We start from the raw sequence: 16914 nt of genomic DNA, 5'->3' as shown, positions 1-16914 counted from the left end.
CATACTGTGCCAGAACTACACACACACAAGCTACAGTCAGTGTAACACTCTAAACTGAAAACAAAGCTTTCAAATATCAAGGCTTCAAATTCTACACTGGCAGATGAACCAGACACTTCTATCCCCACCATGATCTCCCACTAATTTTTTCTCCACTATTACATCACATGTAAGTGTCCAAATGAGAATGAATCTTCCTTCCCAAACATACCCTCCCTGTATTTCACTTTTTCAAGTCTTCTTCCTCTCTGTCTCTCATCACCACTGCTCCTTAGCCCAAGAGACTGAGCCCATTTGTGTTGAGAATATACCGAGGAGTGAAACTGCAGGGTCATGGGGTGGGCACTGATGTTTGGTTTTACTCAATAATCTAACAGTCCTCAAAACTGATCGATTTTCATACCCACCAGCCATGTGCAGGGGCTCCAAATGCTCTACATCTTGCCAACATTCTCTGTCTTACTCATTTTAAATAATTTTTCCACTTTGCCCATTATGATCAATTCTTTTTGCATCTTGTTTTAAAAACTTGCTTACTAAAGGTTTTGAGAATCTTGTTCTCATTTTCTGTTTTTGCCTTTCTTATTTAGGTCTAAAATCCATCTGGTATTGATTTTTTCTTCATTTAAGGTAGAAGTCATCTTATCCATACAAACAGCCAATTGACCCAGCATTTTTGGAAAGATGATCATTTTCCCACTATACTATGATGTAATCTTTGTCATAAATCAGGTAACCAAACGTATAAGTGGGGGGTTATTTTTGGCTTCTCTATTTCAATAGACTGCTTATACTTTAATTAATACCACACTTAGTTACCATAGCTTTACAAGTATTGGTATTTAGTAGGTTAAGTTTTCTTGCTTTGATGTTCTTTAATGATTGTCTTAACTATCTTGGAACTTCTGACTTTCCACACAAAGCTTAGAATAAGCCTATTAGTAATATCAACAGCCATACAAACTGGCAAAGATTTTATTTTTTTAAAAAACTGGAATTGTAGTAAATTATTTTAGAGAAAAATGGACATCTTATAATAATTCAGCCTTCCAATTTTTGAACCTGGTATGCCTACTTATTTGGGGCTTAAATTTCACTCTACAATATACAATATTTCATAGTTTTCATTGTTTATGCTGCATATTTTAGTTACTCCAACGTTCTTGATTTTTTTTTTGACACTTCTCATGAAATTTTTAAATTTCATATTCTAGTTTTTAGTTGTTGGTAAACAGAAATACAATTAATTTCTGAATACTTTTTATCCAGCAACCCTAGAATACATACCATTAAACTTGTTCCTTTATTATTTCTAGATTTGCAGATTATTTTGGACTCACTATATACTCAATACTTATTATCTTGTACAAAAAAGTTTTATTTCTTCTTTTCCAACCCTTGTAACTTTTACTTCCTTTTCTTTCCTTATTATACCGTTTATTTCCTCAAGAACAATGGCGAATAGCGGGAATCCTTATCTCATTTTCAACCTTAAGGGGAAAGCTATTAATAATTCACCATTAGGAATGATGCTTGGTGTTTCTGTAAATGCTCTGTATTGCTAATATGCCCTTCTATTAATGATTTTGTAAGTGTTCTCTTTTTTTTCCTAAATTACAAATGGGCGCGGTGCCTGGGTTGCTCAGACTTTGGCTCAGGTCACGATCTCCTGCTTAAGATTCTCTCTTCCTCTCCCTCTGCCCCACCCTACCCCCCACCTCCACCCTACTCACTCGTGTGCGTGTGCTCTCAAATTTAAAAAAAAATTACAAACGGGTGTTGTGATTTATCAAGTGCTTTTTCTGTACCTATGAAAATAACCTTACGGTTATTTTTCTTTTCTAACATCAATGTGATGAACTACTTTGATTTTGGAATATTAAAATGTCATCTTGGAATATAATCCAATTGGTTTTAATGTATTAATTATCCTTTTTACATAACACTGGATGGTATTTGCTATTGTTTTAATTAAAATTTTTATATCTCGATCATGAGACACATAAATTCCCTGCCTTGTAATATATTTACACGTTCACTACAAAAGTTATATGCCCTCATAAAGCCTTTAAGATTGTGTAAGATTGTGCTACTTCCTTCTTAAATGTTTGAATGTGGGAAGTTTTCTAAAAATTGATTCAATTTTTTTAAAGGAACGTGCCATATCATCTAAGACGGTAAAAAATTGCTCATGCTATTCCTTTGATGATTTTGCATCTGCCTCCTTTTCGTTTCTGATCTTGATGACTTCTGTTTTCTTCTTTTTTCCCCTTTTATTGCCCCTTTACTAATCTTATCAAAGAACAAACTTCGGGCTTTTTGATATTCTTCAGTTATGAACTTATTGTCTATCAGCTCCAAATCCAGTCTTCTTTGCTCAGTTTTGTGATTCTGAAGCTTGATCATGTAAACATTTATCCTTTGGCAGCCTGAAGAATGCTGAACTGGATTAACAGGTCAAAGAACCTGCTAGGTGACAGCAAGACATTGTTCTTCATGTTCTGGTACGTATTATTATTATTATTATTATTATTAGGGAGCCCAGAGGCCCCCAGAGGAGCTCCAGCTGTGCTCTCTAGCCACGCTCTGCCCTCCAGCAGCCCACAAAGTCCGGCAAGAGACCAGTTCCAGGGTGCCCACATCCTTGGGCAAAGACAGGTCCCTCTACAGAACAGCTGCAGCCCACCCACAGCCTCTAGCAATAGCAGGTCACATCTACAGACCAGCACTGGCCAGGCCTTCTTTTTCTGGCAAGAAACTTGCAGGTAGCTTGTTCCTATGTTTGTCATGACCACTACAAGATCTGAATCTCCGACTCTAGGGGCAGGAGGACCTCTCCTAGTTCCTAGTCCTTTTCAACCTTGAGGGAATAGTTAGTCTTTCATATCTGCTAGTTATGCGCACCTACTGTCCTCTTTCACCCCTTCTAGTAATCAACCTCTAGTATCCTAGTTAATAATAGTAATCACCCTAATTCACTAGTAATCACCCTATTATCCTTATTCCTTATATTAAATTATCCCTGTTCAACTAACAGGAGTAGCCTCTGCCTAAGGAGTGAACTCGAGAGTATATGCTGATTTTCTGTATTAAATGTGATTCCTAATTCACTGATTTTGCTCTTACCTTTATTATTTTCTTTATTCTACTTTATTTGTTCTTTATTTGAAAAAAGGGTCTATGACATTATCTTTGTCTTTATCACCAATGTTCACATGACTTATGCATTCTACTCCATCATATGTGCTCATTAGGGGAAAGTGTGCTTCCTAAATCTACAAGTGAAACTGATGGTCATATTCATTCTGTGACTTCTAACCACTTTTAAAAGATCGGAGTATTTCTGTCTAAAGTACACAGGACTAAATTACCTTCAAGTTCCCATCTAATAAGTACAAAGTTTCAGGATATTACACAGTAAGTGTTGACACCAAGAAAGCACAAACATCCTCTATTTTTACTATAAATCTCAGAAATACTTCATCAATAAAGACAGGGGAGGATGAATTTCTACTGGTGATGGAGTAGAATGTAATTCCTAGGTTGGGAGAAGATGGCTAAATGTGTTTTCTATGTAAGCCTCTAACCTACCAATTTTCTTAAAGTTCTATAATATAAAAACATCCGCAAGACAGAAAAAAAATTCAGCTTAGGAAAAGAAATGAAAGTATTTCCAAAATAAACTGTAAGAAGTCAGGAACTTAAATAGGTAACATACCTATACTCGTTAGTATAGTCAAAATCTTGTTTGTTATGAGTTGGCTTTAGGAAATTACATTCTATAATTCCCACTACTCCAACACCCATATTGTTTGCCTGAAAAGGAAAATGAAATCAGTGTTTTAAGCATAAGACATGATGCTCAAAATAATTATCTTCCACAAAGATTTATAATTTATATGAAACATTTTCCTACAGTTCATGTCATTCTAATGAAATTTAGATTAAAAAATAGTGTCTGGTAGGTATATTTTACTTTTCTAGAAGTTAATTCCTAAATGTATTAGAGCCTTCCTCCAAAACCACTTCCACTGTTGTCAAATATCCATTTAGACAAGTATTATCATCCCCACTTTTATACAAAAGAAAAAAAGACCACCTCTACTGGGATGCATTTCTTAGATAGTGGAAACCACAACTCTTTTCTATAGCCACAGTATCTAGCAGAGACTCTAGCAATAATATTCCAAAAGTTTGCTAGATAAAAATTAAAATCATTTATCCAAAGTCACATCCAGTTGCTAATGGCGATGAAGTAAAAATGCTGCTAGCTAAAATATTGAAATCAAAGTATATGAGTCATATATTCTGATTATACGTGATTAGCAAGTATATTTTGTTCACAATTGTAGCTGAGTCTACAAAGGGAAAAAGTGAAAGTGAAAATTTTCAGAAATATAGATGAAACCATGCAGATTTAATCATAATCCCACTCTGTTAAAAACCATCAGTGGCTCCTCATCTCATACCATTAATAAACCACAATACCCTTCAATTTGTAGTTCTTGTTCACCTTCTTTCCGGCCTCATCTTCTTGTCTCTTCCCCATCACTCTCCTGACTTAGTCACACATGCCCCAGCAGAGTTAGCTACTCCCTTAATGAGGTCACATTCTCTGAAGCCTCTTTCCCTTCCTTTGCAGAGATTTTTGTCTGCCTGGAATACCCTTGCCAGACTTTTCAAAACAGTGACATCAACTGAGAGTCCTCTCAATCACCACTTTCTCCAAGAAGCTTTTTCTGATGCTTCCAACTTGTACCACATTTTCCCTCACCAGAGCTCTGAGAGCATGCTCTGTATCTTATCATCTTCTTATTCTGAGCATCAAGCACGGCAATTCATACCAGGTATCTGACACTTATTTAGTAACTGTTTATTGAATCCACAGAATGCAAATACTATGCCCAGTCCATCACCTGGTAAAGAAAAACAATGTAAGAGTTGGCTGTAAAAGCCTATTTTTTACAAGATCAACCTTAACCAGAAATTACACACAACGCAAATTTAACTGGGTTGGAAAAATGGGCTGTGTATCTTAAGTCAGATTCATAAATGATAAAAGAAAAAACTATTTTACATTCTGCTGCAGATACATTGTTTCCTTTGAATCCCAAAGCACTTGAGAAACAAAGCTTATTACCAAAAATGCAGTTCTAATTTTACCAAATTCCCCATAACTTTAATTATAGGATATTTCTGATGAAAATTACTAGTCCAATTATAAATGAAAATTAACATTTTAAATAAAAGTTATTGACACCTTATATCATGGTTGCCAGATTTCTGTATTTAGCTGTTAACTGAAATTAGTGGTTACCCAGAAGAATCCAACAAAGTTTGCTTACTTTTGCAAAAATGCTATATTTTGGGCTCATGTCATGTAAAATATATAACCGAGTTACAACCCCTGTTGAGCAATATTCAAGAAAACCCACACTATTACACTGTGTAGAGCTCACAGCATTCTACAAAGAACTTAGAATGAAACAAGATGAATAGAAAATGAAAACCATAAACTTGGAAAACAAGATATGCCTAGACTTAATACCTTTAACAACCTTGACTTTTAGAATTTATCACTGAATTCTTAACACATACACTCTGAAAAAAACTTTCTATGAAAACATGTAAAGGATGAACAGCCTAGCATAGTGGGCAATGCTCGTCATCCTAAATTGAATTCTACAACAACGGAAGTGGTTTAGGAGGAAGGCTCCAATGTATTTAGGAATTAACTCCAAAGTAAATCACCTATATGATCCTATTTTTCTGGCTATTGAGTCAGGATGAAATAAAATAACCAATTTCATCCCAGGAATAATCAGGGATCCATATCCAAATGCAATCAAAAGATCTGCGTCTGGATCTAAGAACCATACTCATTGTAGGTCTAGCACAAGTTACTTAACTTCTTAGTCCCATTTCCTCATCTGTAAAACAGAGATAAAATATTCTGTCCCCCTCAGAAGATTATTTGGACCAAATGAAAAATTAATATAAAAGTATTTTAAGTTCAAGTGCCATACCAACATTATTAAAAACACTGACATTTAAAAGTCATTAAGCAACGCATATTATTTCACATCTGACCAAATAACATAATATTTTAACTTTTTATAAAAGATAGACATTTCAGATACAAAACTTACCCTTAACTGACACCCAACTTTTTCATAAGCTTTGATGAGTCTATTTCTGTGATACATCATTATCCCATAATGGTCTTTATTTCTGCAGTTGAATCCGAAAGTAATTCTCACCGTTTTAGTCTTAAATGTTAAGGAAAATTCTGAACATACCACCTTATTCCCCTCAAATCACCCTTTCCAAGTCATTCTTTAATGAGTCAGAAAGTGTATTAAAAAACAGCAAAGTTGGAGAGGAGTAGACTCCATATCAGGATAGGAGGAGAAAGGGGGAAGAGAAATACACTTTATAAATGTATCTTTATACAGCATTATAAAAAGGAAAATAAAGGACACCAGGGTGGGTCAGTCAGTTAAGCATCTGCCTTCAGCTCAGGTCATGATCCCAGGGTCCTGGGATTGAGTCCTGCATTGGGCTCCTTGCTCAGCAGGGAGCCTGCTTCTCCCTCTGCCTGCTGCTCCTCCTGTTCCTGCCCTCCCCTCCCCCAAACCAGACAAGAAATAAATAGTCTTAAAAAAAAAACGGATAATAAAGGATACTAAAAATTTAGGTCGATAAACATCACGTTCGATGTAGGCAAGACTCTTTGAAACCAGCTGTGTCTTCACTTTCTGTCCACGTAAGATGATCTGCATTCTTGGCTTTAGGTATAATATACTGCAGTAAGCCTGCAAAGACACACAACAACATCTGTCCTTTCCAAATAATTACCTACAAATTCATTCAACATTACTGATATGTGTATTTAAAAAGAAACCAACACTTTGCTTTGATATAAGAACCCATGAACTCTTCAACAAAAGAGACTATAAAGCTGTTCATTAGTTAATATTTGATTGCTTTTCTTTAAAAATAAACTCAGGGGCCCCTGAGTGGCACAGCGGTTAGGCGTCTGCCTTCGGCTCAGGGCATGATCCCGGCGTTATGAGATCGAGCCCCACATCAGGCTCCTCCGCAATGAGCCTGCTTCTTCCTCTCCCACTCCCCCTGCTTGTGTTCCCTCTCTCGCTGGCTGTCTCTATCTCTGTCAAATAAATAAATAAAATCTTAAAAAAAATAAAATAAGAAAATAAAAATAAACTCAATATACTACAGCCAGAAAAATGGTTTGCAGAAAACAATCTACTGACCTATATAAATATATTACAAATAAAATTTTTTAGGAAGTTACAAAACAGCATATGTGAGATCTCATTTTAATTTTTAAAGAATGTACATATGTACAAAAAAGGACTGCATTTTCTGACTCTTCTGTCAGGTTCATAAATTACTATTGCAGTTTAAAAGTAATGATAAATTTTATTTAGGCAAAATAACAAGCAAAATCTAATATAGACAAAAAGGTCTACTGTACACCTGAAAACGAAAATATAAATACACCAACACTTAAGCCAAGTAGACACACTTAGTATTTTTAAAAAACTGAACTGTAACAATCAGCACTAATCTAAATGTATTTTCAATTCTAAACGCATGAAAGTTTAGATATTGGAGTGCCTGGGTGGGTTAGTCAATTAAGTGGCCGACTCTTGATTTCAGCTCAGGTCATGATCTCAGGGTCCTGGGACTGAGGCCAGCATGGGCTCTGCGCTCAGCGGAGAGTCTGATTGAGATTTTCTCTCTACCTCTGCCCCCACCCACACGGCATGCTCTCTCTAAAATAAGTAAATCAATCTTAAAAAAAAAAGAAAGTTTATATACTTTACAATTTTGACCGAAGTCTGTATCCTAAAACATGTTTAAAAAAAAAAAATACTGTTCTATGCCTGCCTCCAAGCCATCATGTACCTCTAAAGAAATGAATAACACAAGACAGATGAAAGGTTCAACACAAAACTAAAATTTGAACATTTCTCTTTATTTCCTGATTTCAAAATCAGTGGTGTTTTGTCATTTATAAAATTAACGATATTTTAAAACCTTTTACTTCATGGTATACTAAAATCCACACCACCTGCTCTGCCTGCCTCTAGACCCGTTTCATAACTGAGCAAGATTTTCTTAACAACTAGGACATACTTCAGTAAGGTTTTGGGTCTATAACTGCTAGGGTCTCAGAAAGTTATAAATGTGTAAATGTCACATGTATCCTCAGATTGGGGTTATGGAATCATCTTAGCACAAAAAAGAAAGGGAAGTTAGTACTATATGTCTTAGAGTGACTAAGAAACAATATTCTTATTATCATATCAACACTTTAAACAGTATTAATTTCTTCAATCTCAAAAACCTATTTCTAAGGTCAAATGTGGAGAGAGATTTATCACAAAATTATATTAATGTGTATGATTTGTAGTCTACGATTTATTTGCTTTCGGATATAAATTAAGGTGCGTGTTCTAGAATATTTTACACTAAAAAAGAGAAACACTGAATTTGTTGTTTTTGCCTGAATTAATTAATATGGCTCCTACAGGACATACTGATTCTAGTATTCCTAATGCAAACAATCTAATCACACCAGGAAAGAACCTCAAGTGCTGTTAGACCTGATGACTTTAAAATTAAAAAACTGTTTTCTGAGCAAATAAATCAGCGTGCTCATGAAAAGTTAAATAAATTGGTTCCTGTCTGAAGTACTTTTACTTAGAGATCACTGACAGCATTTATAACACAAGTGGATAACATAATTTCCATTATTTGATGATCTTCTCATGTCCAGAAAGAGAGCTGAATACATACCCTCAGGGAATAGTCACTCTCGGGAGCAATTTGGTCCATCCTTTCTTGCTTCTTGTACCCTTTCTTCCCTGTTGTCTCATCTAAATCTTCAGGAATTCTGATGTCATATTTATCCTTATCAAAATCAAACTCTGTTGCATTTTTGTAGCTATAAAAACAATTTTTTGAAAGAGCTAAATTTTAACTTCACAGCAAGATAAGCAAATATACTTAATTAACAAAACAAAACACCTACCCTGGTTCAGGGGAGGGAGGAGCTGAAAGCAAGGGAAAAACAAAAAAGGAATCCAGGAAGATGCAGAAAAATTGCATACATTCACACACCGCTGGCAGAAAGTCAAATGGTAGAGCCACTCTGAAAAACATTCTGGCAGTTTCTTAAAAAAACCAAACAGGCAAACTACCATTATGATGAGGTCGTGGAATATACGTGAGGTTGAGTGGGGTGGAGTCCAGAACCGACGACCAAGAAAGAATTCTTGAGGCGTCTTCGGTGCAAAACTGGTGGTTTATTAAAGCATGGGGACAGGACCCGTGGGCAGAAAGAGCTGCTGCCCTGGGTTGTGAGAGGTGGCTGATTATATACCATGGGGCTGGGGGAGGTGAGGAAAAAGGGAGGCTGAGAAAGCACTTTCATATGTCAAAGAAGACTCATATGTCAAGTTAAGGTGGTTGACCCCCTTAGAAGGTGTTAATAGTAAGATAGTGGGTAGCTTCCCTGGAGAATGTTACTTTCCTCCTATCACGTGTCCTTATCAATGGGCTGCAGGTCCGGAAAGAAATTCCGTTTTATTTACATTTCCTTCTGCCTCAGCTTCCCTCAATTTTATGGAGGGGATGGTAATGTTAGGGCTTCAGGAAATTGAATTACGGATCTCTGGAAGTTAGGCTATTGATAAGAAAGCTTCTTCCTTGTAAATCACTAGGACATGTGTAAACTGAGGGAGACCCAGGCCTCCCAGGATTGTGATCTCTGTCAGTTAATCATTTGTTTTTTTTTCCTTTCCTTAGTTTTAGGGCAGCCAGGAGTGCCGAGGAATGTCACATACATGGGGGGGAGGGGGATTTGCAGGGTGTCAGCTTCTGCTTTGTCTTCAGGCAGCCTTCTGTTCCCTCATCAATATGACCCAGCAATTACACTCCTGGGCATTTATCTTAGAAAAAGATAGATTATATTTCCACAAAAACCTGTACACAAATGTTTACAGCTTTATTTGCAAAAACTCAAAATGATAAAAATCTATATGAGCTTTAACTGGTGTATGGTTAAACACATGATGGTCCATCCATACAATACCACTCAGCGAGGACAAGGAAGCAAACTACTGACACATGCAAGAACCCAAATGAATCTCCAGAGAAATATGATGAATGAAAAAAGCCAATCCCAAAAGCTTTCACACTGTAGGATTCTACTGATATAACATTCTTAAAATGATGAAGTTACAGAAATGGAGAACACGTTAAGAGGTTGTCAGGGATTAAGGAGGGAGTGGGTGTGGCTATAAAAGGCCAACATGAGGGATCCCGGGTGATGAAAATGTCTGTCTCTTGACTCTATCAATATTTGTATCAATACTACTGTACTAGTTTTGCAAGATGCTGCCACTGGGAGAAACTGGATAAAGAACACATGAGATTTGTGCACACAAATGTACAGGTATCTCAAAATGAAAAGTGTAAATTTAAAAAAGAGGGAAGTGAGGATGGGAGGGGCTTGACAGCAAAACAAGAAAAAAAGGGAATATAGATCAGAAAAGATTTAAAGTATTTTAGGCTTACCAGTCAATTTGTGGTTTATTCCTATCATTCTATGTGTCTAAATATCTCAACATTATACATTCATCCTAAATTTTTTAAAAAAACCTTATTTACAAATGATTTTATCCTCACAAAGATAAAGGACTACAATCTTTAGCAATACAGAGGTCTCATCTACATTACTTTTCTCACCAGTTGTTAAATTATGCCTGGCTTTAAGTAATTCACAAAGATTTCTCTTCCTAACTTGTGTAAGTTAGGGCTTATTAGCTGGGATACTTTCTTCCCCTTCCTTTTTGAGGAGGAGTAGAATAACAGAATATGAGAATTGAGCTCTATGGATACTGAATGGCAGGGCTAGGAAATTTAGTTTTAATAATATGAAATTATCTCAAATTGAAGCCAAAGTGGCCTCAGTAAAACACTCTTAGAAAAGACAAATCGTTACCTATGCCAAAAAATGAGCACCTTCCAACGTATTTCTACTCCGTGTGACAATGGATAAATGTAATAAAACCACTCCTGCAAAAGCAATTTCCTTTCCAAATGAGAAACCACTCGCTGAGTTCTACATTTACCTTCTAAGGTTCCAAATGATGATCCTTGTCCCCTTCTTACCCATAATAGCATCAAGTTCTGCCAGTAATTTCTGTTCCGTAGAAAACAGAGAATGTTCCAGAATTGCTGCAAGGCTTGCTTTTGATTCTGCTAAATTTATCATCTGTCGTATATCTTAAGTTAAAGACTTAGACCGACAACATATTTTTCACAATTGCAATGTAAAAACTCAAACAGTAATAGTAACAGATAATTATTTCCTAAATTAATTTCTAAGTTTTAAAACTAGTTTGATTTCAGATGAACACCAAGGAAGATGAAGTATGAGCAAATTTATTATGATTCCTAACTAATTTAATGGTTCCTAATATCTGAATTGTTTATAAAAACACAGAAGACATTTTCCTAAAGATACCTTGCTTTTCATGGGCTTAGGGAAAATTTCAAGGCAGACCACACATCTTATTAGACATAATACAACTGAAATAAAGGGGAGAGTTACAGGGCTGAACACAGAATGCAACCACCTTATGTTAAGGGTTTCCATGGCACAATTCCCACAGAAGAGAGAAAGGGACAAAGGCTTAGCCTCAGATGTAAGAGGCAACGGGTAGGAACAAGAGCTATCATGGAAACTGTGATTAAAAAACAAGAACCCGGAAGAGGGCAAAAGGAGGGAATGGTTCAGTGTATTTTTTCAGAGTTTCTCCACAGTTTCTATTTCAAAATCAAAAGGATATGGTGTTTGTTGAACGCCACTATTGGGACAACCACATGTTCTGCTTTTATGACTTCCAAGTAGGTCTGAGACAAGAAGCCCACGCTCATGCTTTCTCCATTTTTGGTAAACACGATTGCATCTTTACCCAAACGCATAGAACCTGACTTGAAGCCATTCCCATACAATCCAACTGGGACATGACCATTCATGGTGACTTTGTCACTGAAGCCAAAGCTAAAAACGGAAAAAAAAAAAAAAAAAGGATTTTAAAAATATAATATAAATATATATATATATTATAATCTTCATTTTTTTAAATTCAAAAATTGTAACATCAAGTAAAAAGCCTGGGTATAAATGTTAGCTTCATCCTCTCTAGTTGCATAATCTTAGGCAAATTAGTTTTAATCTATTTTGATGTGTTTCCCCATCTCTGAAACGAAAACTAAATCTGCATTGTAGGGTGTAAGAATTACATACTAAAACAGAAGCTCATTGTCTGGCACATCCTGCCAGAGTTTGCGTTTGGACTCCTGGGACCCTTGAGATTTCACTCCATGAAATTTCTTCTAAATGTGAACAACTCCCTTGATTTCAGCAAGCCTACTATCGTATGATAACTAATGGCATCGACTGGAGTTTTTGGCAGAGTAACAAATATTTAAGGGACAGTAGAAAGGGCTCTGTTGCCACATTTTCTCTACCCTATATCTGTACTAGGTACCTCAGTTTCCTTTTCATGCACATTTGGCTTCATACTGACATCCTATTCTGTGACCCTAGCACCCAAGGCTTTTATGACTATCTTATCTTCCTTTCTTCCTTATCCTCAGAATCCCTTTAAAATGACTCCCCACCAAAAGCCACGTTTTACTGGAAATACTGGTTGAAACTAATTAACACTAGAGTATAAATAAGTGTTATCAGGGCACTACAACTCTAAAGGAATGGTGGAGTTTTGGGTAAATCAGACATGGGGGTAAGAATGGCAGGGATTGTCTAATAATCAAAGTTAGGAAATGATGAGAAGACTTAAGAGAACAGAGTGGGCTGTGGGTATAGTATTTATTAAAAAAAAACAAAAAGTATGGGCAGTAAGTATGACACACGAAACCCCTGAACTGGGTAAAAGCAATGTTTTTAAGAAATGTGACACTTCTGGGGTGCCTGGGTGGCTCAGTTGGTGAAGTGCCTGCCTTTGGCTCAGGTCATAATCCCAGGGTCCTGGGATTGAGCCCTGTGTTGGGCTCCCTGCTCAGTGGGGAGCCTGCTTCTCCCTTTCCCTCTGTCCTTCACCCCGCTCATGCTCTCTCTCAAATAAATAAATAAATAAAATCTGAAAGAAAGAAAGAAAGAAGGAAAGAAAAAGAAAAAGAGGTTACACTTTTACATACCTTAGCATTTTATGTAACTTATCTGAAGTCATACCATTCCCATTATCAGTGAATGTCAAGCATATATGGTCATTTATCACCGTTTTGTCAATCCATATCTGTTTAGCATTCACATCAGGATCATAAGCATTATCTGGGAAACAAAAGTTTTGAGAAATTTTGATTTTGCATTTTAAAGAGCAATTAGTTCAGTATAATCCTTTAACAAGCACCACATTTTTTTATAAATTGAAATGTTTAGGAACTCCTAAGATTTGAGAACATGAAACTAAACTGTACCTTGCTATACATCATTCACTGATCATTACAGAATTAGCTCTTTCCAAAGCCCTCCATTTGTCACCCTGGTACCCACTATACCTAAAAAGTACAAACTAAAAGAACGTGCCAAAGAGATGATCGAGACAGGGAGGTCTTCCTCTGCCCAAAGAAACCGCCTGGCTATTGAGAGAGAAACTGAGAGCTGAGTGTCAACTCGCACTACACGCTGACACGGAAGGAATGCAGTGCAGTTACTGAATAAACAAGAAAGCAGTTTTTTTGGGTTTTTTTGCTAAGCTGGATACACAGATGAAGGTTTACCTTCTACGCAGTTCTTCAAATTGTGGCCCTTTCCAAACTAACCAAAGTTTCTGGTGGCTTTTACATTTCTATGATCTCTCTACAGATCCCTATTTAAAATGAAAAAAATGTCAACAGAAGCAGCAATAACATCAGCTTGTGAACTACCTAAACTCTACCTGAATAACCTTAACTGACTACAAAACACTTGCTGAGGTATATTTTGAAGTCTTTATGACTAACCATATATAATGGTTCTCAAACCATCCTTCCATAAGGCAGCCTACAACCATCTTTCTAATCAACCACTTCGGGAAAAATAGTGTTTCACTTAAATTTGATACAGAACAAGGAGCACCATGACTTTCAGCCGCTCTAACCCAAAGCCAGACAATCACTATACATGAATGAACAATCCCAGGTTGGGTGGCTCTGTCTGGGTTGCCATAAAAAAAGAATGGCTCTGAATAACTGCAGTGTTTTTTATGGGGTTTTTTTTAATGAGTTTTTTAAAAACCAGCTGAATAGCACATGTTAGCTGGGAGACTTTGGAAAATCTAACTATGCCAAAGAAAAGAAGGGTGCTCAAAATTTCCTTTTTTTATCTTATACATCTAAGACAGAACCCTTTCTTGAGGGGCACCTGGGTGGCTCAGTCTTAGTTAAGCGTCTGCTCAGGGCATGATCCCGGAGTCCTGGGACTGAGCTCCGCATCAGGCTCCCTGCTCCACTGGGAGCCTGCTTCTTCCTCTCCCACTCCCCCTGCTTGTGTTCCCTCTCTCGCTGGCTGTCTCTCTGTCAAATAAAGATTCCTGGTAAAGAATCTAAAGTATTTCTAAGAATTCCAAAGAATATACCTTTCTTTATTATCTGTTTCTCAAACACATGCTTAAAATAAAAATCAGAGGTGCCTGAGCGTCTGATTTTATTCAGTTAGGCGGCTGACTCTTGGCTCAAGTCAATATCTCGAGTCCTGGCATGGAGCTCCACCTCTGGCTCCATGCTCAGCAGAGAGTCTGCTTCCTCTCCCTCTGCCCCTTCCCCTGCTCTCTCTCAAATAAATAAATCTTAAAAAAAAAAAAAAAAAAAAAAAATTTCACATGCATGAATTTTCCAGAGGGGAAAAAATCATGACCCATAATGCAAATCTGATCACAACCTTGCCTCTTCTCATATTCACTGAAACACTATTAAAATACAATTCTACACCTAATCATTCTATTGGAGGAAACAAAAATGTATTATCACAAATCTAATGTAACATTAATCCCCCTACTTGCTACATCAGAAAAACAAATCGACTGTTAGATGTACTTTCCAGCTATTAAAAAACACAATTCCCACTTTTGCAATAGATCAATTTCTTCTATAATCAGAATAAAACTATTTTCAACACAAAGGTTTTGTGGATTTAGCAAAATAATACTACAGAGAAGGTTGAGCAGCAATTAATTTGACATCCATTTGAATAGCTGTTACACTAGATAACCTTTAAAAATGGTATCATTCAAAATACATTTTTATTAAACACCACATTTGCATATTATTTTTCAATGAAAAGTTTTTTAAGATTTCAACTGCAAGCAACAGATTATACATGAAATGTCAATTTTACATACCTATTAATTCAGCAACTGCACTGAATGGCCAAGTGTGACTAGTAGAATTTGTATGTAAAAACTTCGGGCAAAGCTGAAACAAACCAATGATTCATGTAAATTAATTCAAGTCTTTTGAGAACAGAAACCAATGTAATTTTCTGTCCTTGTATTAAACAACACCGGGGCACCTGGCAGGCTCCATAGGTAGATCTCGGGGTTGTTAAGTTCAAGCCCCATGTTGGGGGTGGACATTATTAAAAATAAAATCTTGAAAAAAAATTAAAATAAAAAATAAAATGAACAACACTGAGGCCAAGCAAAAATAATAGCTGCTTGCTTCAGGGTATACCTGGAAGATAGAACCTCAAAGATAAGATTCTTGAAAGGCTGTGCTAATCAAACTAAATAGTTCACTCATCAACACCTGCTTCAAAACCGTTACCTCCTTGGGTCCACCACTCCAAAGCCATGATATCATAAACCACCCAATCAGAAAGTTACCCTGCTTGCAAGGCCTACCTCAAAATTACTGTGAGACACAACTAAGATTTTGCCAAGGGGGTGTTTTTTCCTGACTGCATTAGGCTTAATAAATCTAGTTTCAGTTATTAATCAACAGGCTTTTCCAGTGGTCTCCTGGAACATCAGTATTTGATACTTTTTATATTATTTACTCCAAGTTCATTATAGTTAAACTTTGGCAGTGGAGTAATATAAATCTATCAACCCTTTACACAATGTCAGATAAAAACTCAAATCCAAGGATTTTAGGTCTGATTTTATTCACAGTAATACAGTATGAAAGACTATGCCAATCAACCTCATGTTACAGGAAACTCTAAATTCCTGAGTGACACAGATATCAGATGTATAAAAATGCACAAGTGGCCTTCAAAGGCTGAGGCCTGAAAATTTCCATTGAAGAGAATTTCTATGCAATGGGGATTTTGTGTTCATTTTGAACAGATTATCTTATATTTAAGGAAAAAAAGAGAGGGAGCACTTTTAAGTATTTAATGTGAAGAACTCCGGAAACGTGATGAGATTATAAATCTGTGTTTGTTGTGCTCAGCTGCTGCCACAAGGTGTCAGAAAGAGGTCTGCTTTTCCTCTGTCCATACCTGGTTATAGACAATTCCGAAGCATTCATTCACCGTTAGATTGAAGTACACACGAGAAATGAAATTCTGTAGAAGAGCAGTCTTCAAACTGGAGTATGGCACACATTCAAGTAATACGAAGTAATTCAGCCTTTTTACAGCATACGTTACTAAGAGTTTTTTTTAATAAAAATCAATTTCCAGGGGCGCCTGGGTGGCTCAGTTGTTAAGCGTCTGCCTTCGGCTCAGGACGTGATCCCAGCGTTATGGGATCGAGCCCCACATCAGGCTCCTCTGCTGGGAGCCTGCTTCTTCCTCTCCCACTCCCCCTGCTTGTGTTCCCTCTTTCTCTAGCTGTCTCTCTCATTGTCAAATAAATAAATCTTTAA

At 36.6% G+C, this 16914-nt stretch overlaps 1 protein-coding gene across 2 annotated transcripts in view; it reads right to left on the bottom strand.

Annotated features, from left to right (window-relative positions):
• MORC3 (MORC family CW-type zinc finger 3) overlaps positions 1-16914 on the bottom strand; it is a 40215-nt gene that overhangs the window by 14724 nt on the left and 8577 nt on the right. The window contains exons 2-9 of one of the 2 annotated variants that reach the window (XM_057306624.1): positions 15444-15516; positions 13264-13396; positions 11890-12103; positions 11169-11317; positions 8830-8977; positions 6687-6815; positions 6150-6269; positions 3719-3816 (exon numbers count right to left, since the gene is read on the bottom strand). In XM_057306624.1, the coding sequence (XP_057162607.1) occupies positions 3719-3816; positions 6150-6269; positions 6687-6815; positions 8830-8977; positions 11169-11317; positions 11890-12103; positions 13264-13396; positions 15444-15516 (1064 nt within the window). Of the gene's footprint in view, positions 1-3718; positions 3817-6149; positions 6270-6686; positions 6816-8829; positions 8978-11168; positions 11318-11889; positions 12104-13263; positions 13397-13845; positions 13964-15443; positions 15517-16914 lie in introns of those variants that run through there. The other variant, XM_057306625.1, reaches the window with a different exon arrangement.

This window comes from Ursus arctos, unplaced genomic scaffold (genome assembly GCF_023065955.2).
Source record: "Ursus arctos isolate Adak ecotype North America unplaced genomic scaffold, UrsArc2.0 scaffold_4, whole genome shotgun sequence".
Classification (NCBI taxonomy): Eukaryota; Metazoa; Chordata; class Mammalia; order Carnivora; family Ursidae; genus Ursus; species Ursus arctos.
The sequence above is the reverse complement of the archived record's forward strand: the minus strand, read 5'-3'. Positions and strand labels throughout refer to the sequence as shown.